This window comes from Schistocerca cancellata, chromosome 9 (assembly GCF_023864275.1).
Source record: "Schistocerca cancellata isolate TAMUIC-IGC-003103 chromosome 9, iqSchCanc2.1, whole genome shotgun sequence".
NCBI lineage: Eukaryota > Metazoa > Arthropoda > Insecta > Orthoptera > Acrididae > Schistocerca > Schistocerca cancellata.
This window is the reverse complement of record NC_064634.1, coordinates 486,697,585-486,709,589: the sequence shown is the minus strand read 5'-3', so window position 1 is coordinate 486,709,589 and position 12,005 is coordinate 486,697,585. Positions and strand designations below refer to the sequence as shown.

Sequence of the window (12,005 nt, the reverse complement as noted above, 5' to 3'; positions counted from 1 at the left end):
ATATCAGTGTGTCACAGTTGGAATCGGCCAACTCATACAAATACCTGGGTGTCACACTTTTGTAGGGATATAAAACAGAGTGATCACATAGACTCGGTCATGTGTAAAATGGCTTATTGGTAGAATACTGGGGAAGTGCAATCAGTCTTCAAAGAAAATTGCTTACAAGTCACTTGTACAACCCATCCAAGAATATTGCTCAATTGTGTGGGGCCTGTACCAAAAAGGACTAACAGGTGATATTGAATGTATACGGAGAAGGGCAGCATGATTTGTGACAGGTTTGTTTGATCTGTTGGAGGGTGTCAGAGAGATAAGGAACTGAACTGGAAGACTGTTGAAGATGACTCTAGGAATATATTACAATTCATTACATATAATTATATAATTCACTACATATCACTCACGTAGGAATCATGAGAATAGGATTAGAATAATTACTGTATAGTTATTGTTTTCTCTCAAATACCCCATTAGATCATAGTATTTAATTTATAATCATTAAAGAAGAAATTTATGCAGAGTGAAATTACCCTCTTTTCCTCACATCTGTTCTTTCTCAGCAGAATACATAATTGGGTAACTAACGCAGACTATATTGCCTGCAAAATAAAATAAATTGTATACTGTAAATCTTTCTCTAGTATTTAGCCAGTTGTATACCACTACAAAAGTTGACGATTTTGTTGTTAATGTGGTGATTGCAAAACTTTTGAACGTTTGTTGGCTACATTCGAAAGAAGTTACGTGTTCAGTAGCTACATACAAAGTCAAATGTTGACTGTAGTAATTAGTGTTCAAAGAAAAATTTAAAGGCATTTTATAGTTATTTATGAGGCATGTTAAAAAAGTAAGGTGACTTTTCAAATTGCGCGGGCAGTGTATGTTCAGTTATCGAACTTTTTTATGTTGCTACAAGTCTCGAACATATGTTCACAGTTTCAAGTGCACAGCATATTTCATTTGTTTTTGGCATATGGAAAGGTTAGATGTGTTTTAGTGTGCTCGGTGATGTTCGATTATTATGAAAATGAGCAAATAATTTGCATCAAATTTTGTAAGAAAAATGGAATTAAGTGCTCTAAAACACTTGAAATGTTGACAGTTGCATATGGTGAGTGTGCTCTAAGTAAAAAAAATGTTTACAAATGGTACAAGCTCTTCCAAGATGGCCGAGGAGATGCCAATGATGAAACTCGCTCTGGGCACCCCAGCACATCAACAACAAAGCACTTGCTCATTCGTCATTGCCTGTGAGAGACTTTTTGGGCAAAAACAACACGACAATCATGCCTCACCCACCATATTCACTGGATTTGGCCACCTGCGACTTTTTCCTGTTCACAAAACTGAAGAGACCTATGAAAGGACAAAGATTTTCAGTGATTAAGGAAATAAAAACTGCGTCGCTGGAAGTACTCAAGACTGTACCAAAAAGTGCTTATGAGAAGTGCTTAGAGGATTGGAAGAAGTGTTGGCACAAGTGTATTGTATCTTAGGGGGATTACTTTGAAGGAGACAACATGAATATTGATGACTAAATAATTTTTTTTTCCTAAAAATAAAAAGTCACCTTACTTTTTGAACACACTTCATACATGGATTACCGATATAATCTCCATCATACACTTCACAGTAACTGGATTGTATAGATTACAGTCACATTGTTACAAAGAAAGGGTTGTTTAGATTATGCATCACCACTGAAGTCTTCCCCCAACCCCCATAAAAAATAACATAAACTGTAAATGTTATCTCATGTGCATACACGTCAAGATAATGACTAATCAGCAGTATTGAAAAAAGATCACTACACTCATAAATAATGGCAGGAGTAAAGGTAACCAATCGACACATAGCAAAGGTATCGAATATTTGAGAAGTCCATAAAAACAACTTAAAGTGAAACTTCCTGACAGATTGGAACTGTGTTCCGGACCGAGAATTGAACCCGGGGCCTCTACCTTTTGCAGGCAAGTGCTCTACTAACTGAGCTATCCAAAATTCAGAATGTCACTAAGTTTTCAGACGGTGTCTTTCCTTAGAGCTACTTAGAAGGAACATTCACATATACAGGGTGTTTCATAATTCCTATTACGGACTTCTAGGGATTGTAGAGGGGACTTAGTAGGTAAAGCTGTGATAAGCAACCCTCGCCCAGAAATGTACCATTTGTTTATAAAATAAATTTAAAGGTGAGATCACTTTCAAATCTGTTGCTTCGTGGTATGCACACAGACTGAGAAGAGGACCATCACGTCACCTGACGTAACGTACCGTGTGCTTACAATCAATGCGTCAGCATTCTGCTTCTTTGTCAGTCCATCATTGAGCAGCAAGGATGACTGGGACAGTATGGGATGGTGGAATGCATGTTTGAAGAGTACAAAGAGGTGCTGATAGTTTACAATGAAGCTGGATATATTGGTAGGGGTGTACAGCAGAAGTACCGTATTTACTCGAATCTAAGCTGCACTTTTTTTCCGGTTTTTGTAATCCAAAAAACCGTCTGCGGCTTAGAATCGAGTGCAAAGCAAGCGAAGTTCTGAAAAATATTGGTAGGTGCCGCCACAACTATAGGTGCCGCCACAACTAACTTCTGCCGTCGAATATATGTAGCGCTACACAGGCATGCTTCGTAGGCACAAAGATAAATACTGGCGCCAAAACCTCTGCATCAGAAAATTAATTTAAAAAAAAAGATGGAAGACAAGCTTTTTTTCTCCGCCCCAAGTTTCGACCACTGCATTTTCATACATTATCCAAGGAAGTAAATACAAAGTCCATATTGTTCATCTTCGAGTGTAGCAGCATTTCAATGTACTACGAAAATCTGACTGGCAAGACTGTTTGGGATGTTTGTCAATATGGCCAACTCTACGTTCTGAATTTTTTCCTATCTGTGAGAAGAGATGGTTGCTTATAGGAACCTGATGAAATATGAATAACATACAGTATTCTCTTCACCATAAGAATAATACGAATATAAACATTTTGCCATGTATTCTTTCGTGTTTGCTGCTATCTCATTTAAATCCTGTCTGCCTAATAAACTACGGAACTAGAGTGAGACAACAGCAAACGCGGAAGAATATACATATTGTGTCATGTTTATATTCGTATTATTCTTATGCCTAATAGTGATACAGTCATAAATGAAGCATGGCAACTGACTAGATTTTTAAATCTAAGATGATTCTAATTTCTGTGCAGAATTTGATGTACTAAAGAAGCGGTCGCAAAGATTTTCAAACAGAGAAAAATTTTCGCCTAACTCTCGTTCAGAACATGTTCTGTTATACGCAGTCTATTATTTGGTTCATGGTGATCATTATCAAAGAAAGCAGCAGTGTAAGTAACAACAAATAGCAGTCTCTTGCCATTGTTTCGCTAATGAGACGATTCCTCTTTCCTTTTTTTTTTTTTTTTTTTTTTTAAAGCGGCGGTAGTGCGCACAAAAGCAATCCATGCCACGAGCGGCAACAGGCCGTAAACACGCACTATCAGAATGCGACAAACAATGCATGACACAGTACAGGAATGCATTTTCAGCGTAGAGTGACGTAAACACCTATAACAAAGAAAACGGCACTTATCAGATCAAAGCAAAATAAGCAATCGATTCAAACCAGACGAAGCACATGAAAAAGGAAGGGTTCCCGTATAAACACGGACGGAGCGCCTGACGCATAGCAACGGCTACCTGGTAAAGCTTAACTGCTAAGCTTACGACTCGAACCAAACCACTGTAACTGTATCGTCATTCATTCGACCTAAATTGTGTCTCATATTACAATGGACCAACTTTGTTTCGATTTGGAGGTGCGGCCTAAAACTTTTCTCTCCCCTTGAATTTCGAGTCTCTAATTTCAGGTGCGGCTTAGATTCGGATTTTTTTTTTTTTTTTTTTTTTTCGAATCTCATTTTTCAGGTGCGGCTTAGAATCGAGTGCGGCTTAGATTCGAGTAAATACGGTATGTTTTCTGAGTCACTGCAGTGCATCATATACCACATTTGTTCAACTACAAACCAGCTGGGTGAAACTGGTACGTTCACAACTAGAAGAAATGACTGTGGTGCTCCCCGGATCTGCTGCACTCTTGGCACTGAAGCGACATCCTCTTGTCACATTGAAGACAACAACAATGACGAGTACTAGAAACATTGTCTGTGCCGTTGACGTGCCCTGTGAAAGCATCTGGTGTCTTCCGCATGACTGGCATTCCAATTCCGATCCAACAAAATGTGCAACCATTAACTCTGGCATATTCTCCACTGTGACACGTCAATTTCAGGACACAGTTTCTACATAACCGACTTTGCACAGTACATTCTTTTATGGATCAAGCTCACTTCTCTAGGGAGGCTGTTTTGAACTGCCTAAATAGCCACATTTGGGTCGACAAGGATTGTAATGCCACACATTCACATGGTTATCAGCAAGGGATCGGTATCAGTGTATGGTATCATTGACGGTCGTCTTATTCGTCCCTCCAGTCTTCCGTACCATATGACAGATCCTAGATACTTGATATTCCAGCAAGAGGTACTGGTAGAGTTTGTGGAAGAGCTCTGGCAATGATTTGTTAATGTGAAAAATGCCGAATTGCACAGTGGCTCAGAAACCGCATTAAACTGTAGGCCCGATTAGAACTGGCTGGTGAGTGAGTTTAAAGGTAAGAATATGGCAGTGGTATACCACCCTCAATAGAACCAAGTATAGTAAAGTAATAGAGTTTTAAAACCAACATTTAGGTCAGGGACAGCTTCCACTTTATGATTTGCATAGAGATTGTAAATCTTATTTCCATCTTTATTCAGGCAAAATCTGTCTGAAATTTAGTGGGATTGGGGTGAAGCATGCTTAGTCTCATGTTAAGAAAACAAAATATGTTTATCAGCATATTACTGTTTGGTGTATTTCTTCAATGTGATACTTTTCTCCTATGTGTAATTTCAGATAATTTGTGGCTTTAACAGCTTTTCTGATCAATATGTTTGTGTGTTCAGGTATGCATTTATTAGGTACAACACAGTTGACGAGGCAATAGAAGCCTACAAAAGCACACACAATCTTGTTCTCGATTCGAGAAGCATCATTGTCAGGTTTAGGAGACAACGAGGACCCGTAGGTCTACCAGGTGAAAGTCGGCCACCGAAACCTCCAAAGGTGAGATACAATTGTTTGGTTTACAGTGAATAGGGGCTTCCATATTTTGCTATGTATAGTGTGGTGTGCTTTGCCTTAAATGTTGCCTTATTTGTGTACATCGTACAGAAGGGGAGAGTGTGTAGCTACTGGTAGCATTCTAAAATACATTCACTTATTTGTCCTAGGCTCAAAAGGAAGCAGCAAAAACACAAAAGGGGAAGAAGGAGAAACCTGTTAAGCCTAAAGAAGTGAGTACGACAGATAAAATGCAGTTTTTTGAAACATTTAATATGTTTTCCAGCATCTTATTTGTACAGGTTTCTAATTTTCTTTAATAGTGCACTTTGTACTTCTTGCAATTGGTCTCTAAATAGAATGGTCCTGCACTTGCTCCTTCTTTCTTCTCAGCCTCAGTTTAAATTGTTTCTGGCATTTTTTGTCTCCTTATTATGAGACCTCTTTTTTTGCCTTGTAGATTTAACCTTTATTTAACACCTGAACCCCTATTGTGCAGTGTTTTTGAGTTTATCTGTTGTTACTCTTTACTGATAATTTCTTGCCACAGGTAATGTATCATGCTATCTACTTCATTATTGCGACTGATGCACCAAACACACTGGGAATCTTCTATACATTGTGTGTATGAATTAATGTTTCAAACTGGCACAGTTGAAAGCACAACCACTATCAGTATAAGCAAAAATGTGTGAGTAAACTTGGCTCTGCATATAAACTGTTAGTGACATAATTTTCAATTTGCTGTTACCAGCGCCCACTGATTTCATTTTGTGTAAAACTCATCTTAGCTGGGAAGATGGGCTTGCTTAACAAAAGTTACACGAATTTTGGTAGGAGTATAGTTGCTTTTAATAAACAAGTAGTATGAGAGCTAGTTGTAAAGTTTTAATTACCACTTAAGAATAATAATGTTAACATAACTAACCCTTTGACTGCTACAAATGTACTCTCTGCATTGGCTTTGTTGTTGCCATATCACTCACTAATGCTGCTGCCTGTTCCGAGAGACGATGTTGTGGTCATTATGAAATATGTAACCCCCAATTTTAAAGAATTATACAGTGGAAAAATTAAGATTTTTGCACGCCTTACAACCTGATACCTTCTCTCAATAAAGGGCTAAATTTCTTTTCGTTGTTTGTTGTAGTTACTGTACTAGGTCAACTAAAGTAAACCATTGCATGAAATTTTAAAGAATTTCTACAGGTAAAAATGCATTGCATGAACTCTGTGTGTGCTTGATTTTAGCTTGTATATTAATGTATGTGGAATGTAAATACACATACAAACAATATACACATAATACTTTACATTTTATTCATTTATGTCTAAGTTAATGTATTACATTGAATATAACAGAGGGAAACATTCCACGTGGGAAAAATATATCTAAAAAGAAAGATGATGAGACTTACCAAACAAAAGCGCTGGCAGGTCGATAGACACACAAACATACACACAAAATTCTAGCTTTCGCAACCAACGGTTGCCTCGTCAGGAAAGAGGGAAGGAGAGGGAAAGACGAAAGGATTTGGGTTTTAAGGGAGAGGGTAAGGAGTCATTCCAATCCCGGGAGCGGAAAGACTTACCTTAGGGGGGGAAAAGGACAGGTATACACTCGCGCACACACACACATATCCATCCACACATATACAGTCACAAGCAGACATTTGTAAAGGCAAAGAGTTTGGGCAGGGATGTCAGTCGAGGCGGAAGTACAGTGGCAAAGATGTTGTTGAAAGACAGGTGAGGTATGAGCGGCGGCAAATTGAAATTAGAAATTAGAAATTAGCGGAGATTGAGGCCTGGCGGATAGCGAGAAGAGAGGATTTGCTGAAGGGCAAGTTCCCATCTCCGGAGTTCTGACAGGTTGGTGTTAGTGGGAAGTATCCAGATAACCCGGACGGTGTAACACTGTGCCAAGATGTGCTGGCCGTGCACCAAGGCATGTTTAGCCACAGGGTGATCCTCATTACCAACAAACACTGTCTGCCTGTGTCCATTCATGCGAATGGACAGTTTGTTGCTGGTCATTCCCACATAGAAGGCTTCACAGTGTAGGCAGGTCAGTTGGTAAATCACATGGGTGCTTTCACACGTGGCTCTGCCTTTGATTGTGTACACCTTCTGGGTTACAGGACTGGAGTAGGTGGTGGTGGGAGGGTGCATGGGACAGGTTTTACACCGGGGGCGGTTACAAGGGTAGGAGCCAGAGGGTAGGGAAGGTGGTTTGGGGATTTCATAGGGATGAACTAAGAGGTTACGAAGGTTAGGTGGACGGCGGAAAGACACTCTAGGTGGAGTGGGGAGGATTTCATGAAGGATGGATCTCATTTCAGGGCAGGATTTGAGGAAGTCGTATCCCTGTTGGAGAGCCACATTCAGAATCTCATCCTTTATGCACATCGTTATCTACCTACACAAGTTCACCACAGGACCAACATAGCCCAGCTCTAACCAACACTTTTTTGCCTCAACTCCTTTGGTTCCATCAGATTCAACTGGTCCTACTCTAAATCCCATGCCACTTTCCTTGACGTTGACCTCCACCTGTCCAATGGCCAGCTTCACACGTCCGTCCACATCAAACCCACCAACAAGCAACAGTACCTCCATTACAGCAGCTGCCACCCATTCCACATCAAACGGTCCCTTCCCTACAGCCTAGGTCTTCGTGGCAAACGAATCTGCTCCAGTCCGGAATCCTTGAACCATTACACCAACAACCTGAAAACAGCTTTCGCATTCCGTAACTACCCTCCCGACCTGGTACAGAAGCAAATAACCAGAGCCACTTCCTCATCTCCTCAAACCCGGAACCTCCCACAGAAGAACCCCAAAAGTGCCCCACTTGTGACAGGATACTTTCCGGGACTGGATGAGATTCTGAATGTGGCTCTCCAGCAGGGATACGACTTCCTCAAATCCTGCCCTGAAATGAGATCCATCCTTCATGAAATCCTCCCCACTCCACCTAGAGTGTCTTTCCGCCGTCCACCTAACCTTCGTAACCTCTTAGTTCATCCCTATGAAATCCCCAAACCACCTTCCCTACCCTCTGGCTCCTACCCTTGTAACCGCCCCCGGTGTAAAACCTGTCCCATGCACCCTCCCACACCCACCTACTCCAGTCCTGTAACCCGGAAGGTGTACACGATCAAAGGCAGAGCCACGTGTGGAAGCACCCACGTGATTTACCAACTGACCTGCCTACACTGTGAAGCCTTCTATGTGGGAATGACCAGCAATAAACTGTCCATTCGCATGAATGGACACAGGCAGACAGTGTTTGTTGGTAATGAGGATCACCCTGTGGCTAAACATGCCTTGGTGCACGGCCAGCACATCTTGGCACAGTGTTAAACCGTCCGGGTTATCTGGATACTTCCCACTAACACCAACTTGTCAGAACTCCGGAGATGGGAACTTGCCCTTCAGCATATCCTCTCTTCTACCTATCCGCCAGGCCTCAATCTCCGCTAATTTCTAATTTCTAATTTCAATTTACCGCCTCTCATACCTCACCTGTCTTTCAACAACATCTTTGCCTCTGTACTTCCGCCTCGACTGACATCTCTGCCCAAACTCTTTGCCTTTACAAATGTCTGCTTGTGTCTGTGTATATGCGGATGGGTATGTGTGTGTGTGCGCGCGAGTGTATACCTGTCCTTTTTCCCCTAAGGTAAGTCTTTCCGCTCCCGGGATTGGAATGACTCCTTACTCTCTCCCTTAAAACCCAAATCCTTTCGTCTTTCCCTCTCCTTCCCTCTTTCCTGACGAGGCAACCATTGGTTGCGAAAGCTAGAATTTTGTGTGTATGTTTGTGTGTCTATCGACCTGCCAGCGCTTTTGTTTGGTAAGTCTCATCATCTTTCTTTTTAGATATATTAATGTATTACATTATACTATGTCACATGGTGTTCTTTAAAACCTGTTAAATACATCTGACAGTGGAAAATCCAGGAGGCAGTGTAGTTTCAGTTGCCTAAGACTGCAGTCGTACGCGTTCACATTTGTGTATATGTGTGTGTGTGTGTGTGTGTGTGTGTGTGTGTGTGTGTGTGTGTGTGTGCGCGCGCGTGTGTGTGTGCCCATGCACGCTCGCATGCGCATGCGTGTGCATGTATGTATCTATTGTTGACGAAGGCCTTAATGGCTGAAAGCTTTTATTGTGAGAATCTTTTTGTTGTGCCTAGCTGCGACTCAGGGCTCCGCTATATGATGAGTAGCAACTTTCCTTCAAATATTGTTAAATACATCTGAGGTGATTTTGAACCATTGGGACAATAGGTCATAGTTTTCTACATTTTCTTTGCTCCTCAGCATTTGGTATTTTGTATCTACTTCTGATAACATAGGTTGCACATCCTTTGCATAGGCTTCCCCCGCTGATTCTTACAAATCACTAAACTATGGGACAGTTCCCTTGTTTTATGTGTATTACTGTCATGCAGAGCATTTCAGCAGACAACAGTTTGGTAATGAGGTGTTCATGAATTTTTTTTATTTCTATTTATGTATTTGTGGCCCCCTCATAGACGAAGTGTCCATTTACACTACTGGCCATTAAAATTGCTACACCAAGAACAGATGCAGCTGATAAACGGCTATACATAGGACAAATATATTATACTAGAACTGACATGTGATTACATTTTCACGCAATTTGGGTGCATAGATCCTGAGGAATCAGTATCCAGAACAACCACCTTTATCCGTAATAACGGCCTTGATACGCCTGGGCATTGAGTCAAACAGAGCTTGGATGGCGTGTACAGGTACAGCTGCCCATGCAGCTTCAACACGATACCACAGTTCATCAAGGGTAGTGACTGGCGTATTGTGACTAGCCATTTGCTCGGCCACCATTGACCAGACATTTTCAATTGGTGAGAGGTCTGGAGAATGTGCTAGCCAGGGCAGCAGTCGAAGATTTTCTGTATCCAGAAAGGCCCGTACAGGACCTGCAACATGCGGTCGTGCATTATCCTGCTGAAATGTAGGGTACACAGGGATCGAATGACGGGTAGAGCCACGGGTCGTAACACGTCTGAAATGTAAGGTCCACTGTTCAATGTGCCGTCAATGCGAACAAGAGGTGAGCGGGACATGTAACCAATGGCACCCCATACCACCATGCTGGGTGATATGCCAGTATGGGGATGCCGAATACACGCTTCCAATGTGTGTTCACCGCGTTGTTGCCAAACATGGATGCGACCATCATGATGCTGTAAACAGAACCAGGATTCATCCAAAAAATGACATTTTGCCATTCGTGCACACGGGTTTGTCATTGAGTACACCATCGCAGGCGCTCCTGTCTGTGATGCAGCGTCAAGGGTAACCGTAGCCATGGTCTCAGAGCTGATAGTCCATGCTGCTGCAAACGTTGTCGAACTGTTTGTGCAGATGGCTGTTGTCTTGCAAGCGTCCCAATTTGTTGACTCAGGGATCGAGACGTGGCTGCACGATCCATTACAGCCATGTGGATAAGATGCCTGTCATCTCGACTGCTAGTGATAGGAGGCCTTTGGGATCCAGCACGGTGTTCTGTATTACCCTCCTGAACCCACCGATTCCATATTCTGCTGACAGATATTGGATCTCGACCAACGCGAGCAGCAATGTCGCGATACGACAAACCGCAATTGCGATAGGCTACAATCCGACCTCCATCAAAGTCGGAAAAGTGAAGGTACGCATTTCTCCTCCTTACACGAGGCATCACAACAACGTTTCACCAGGCAACGCTGGTCAACTGTTGTTTGTGTATGAGAAATCGGTTGGAAACTTTCCTCATGTCAGCACCTTGTGTGAATGCTCTGAAAAGCTAATCATTTGCATATCACAGCATCTTCTTCCTGTCGGTTAAATTACGCGTCTACAGCACGTCATCTTCGTGGTGTAGCAATTTTAATGGCCAGTAGTGTAGTATACGTGTTCCGAAAAGCAAATGTAGTGCTAATTTCCACCACTTAATATCCTTCTGTATCATTGTGGGATATGACACCATCTGGTCGCTTCTGCTGATGCCAGTTTTGCCAATATTATAAGCTAGAATCGCCAAGGTTTTTTGTTTCGGAGGATGACCGTGATGCAGAAAATTCAAGCTTGATATCATAATAGGCACATGTTTGTTGATTGCATCGTAACATTGCAAACATCCCTTCATCCCTGCTGTCATCTTCACTTGCTATCATTTCACCTCTGTTCAGTGGGTACGACATTACAAAACGTTGTGTAAATTTTTTGTTGTACTGTACAGTTCTAGTGACATGTGTTTTGAATTTTAGACATTCAATTGCTAATTCATAGCTTGTGTAAAAGTTGTTGACAAACAGAGTTCGTCCTTCATTTAGCAATTTAGCTGCAAGTTCAATGCAGACATTTTCGTGTATGCCAATTTGCTTTCTTCTGCTGGTATCTCATCCAGAATACACTTTTGCAGATGATGTATACTATTCAGTGGAACACAGTTTGAAAATTTTTGTACTATACTTGTATGTGATTTTGTTGGTGTGTATTGTCATCCCCTCCAAGGAACCTCCTAAACATACTCATGTGGTGAAAAGACTTTTTGATAGTTGTCTGTCAGTATGTTTAGGAGGAGTAAATTTTTCCAAGTCTGCTACTCTCATCTGCCTTTTTGTTGTTTGTGAAATGCAACTTCACTAACAGTAATTCAAAACGATTTCTGTGCAGAAATGGAAAGTTGTAAATAGGGTTCGTTGACCAACATCTAACAAGTGTTGTCTGTACTAGACCCATCCAAATCATGAGCCCAATGAAATTTGTAATTTCTTCATACGTGGTGGGTTTCCATTTATTCAGT

The 12,005-nt window shown here is 41.5% G+C and overlaps 1 protein-coding gene across 3 annotated transcripts in view; it reads left to right on the top strand.

The window, feature by feature from the left end:
- LOC126100114 (uncharacterized) overlaps nucleotides 1–12,005 on the top strand; it is a 137,035-nt gene that overhangs the window by 86,065 nt on the left and 38,965 nt on the right. For all 3 annotated transcript variants that reach the window (XM_049910645.1, XM_049910647.1, XM_049910646.1), the window contains exons 7-8: nucleotides 5,011–5,170; nucleotides 5,338–5,400. In XM_049910645.1, the coding sequence (XP_049766602.1) occupies nucleotides 5,011–5,170; nucleotides 5,338–5,400 (223 nt within the window). The remainder of the gene's footprint in view (nucleotides 1–5,010; nucleotides 5,171–5,337; nucleotides 5,401–12,005) is intronic.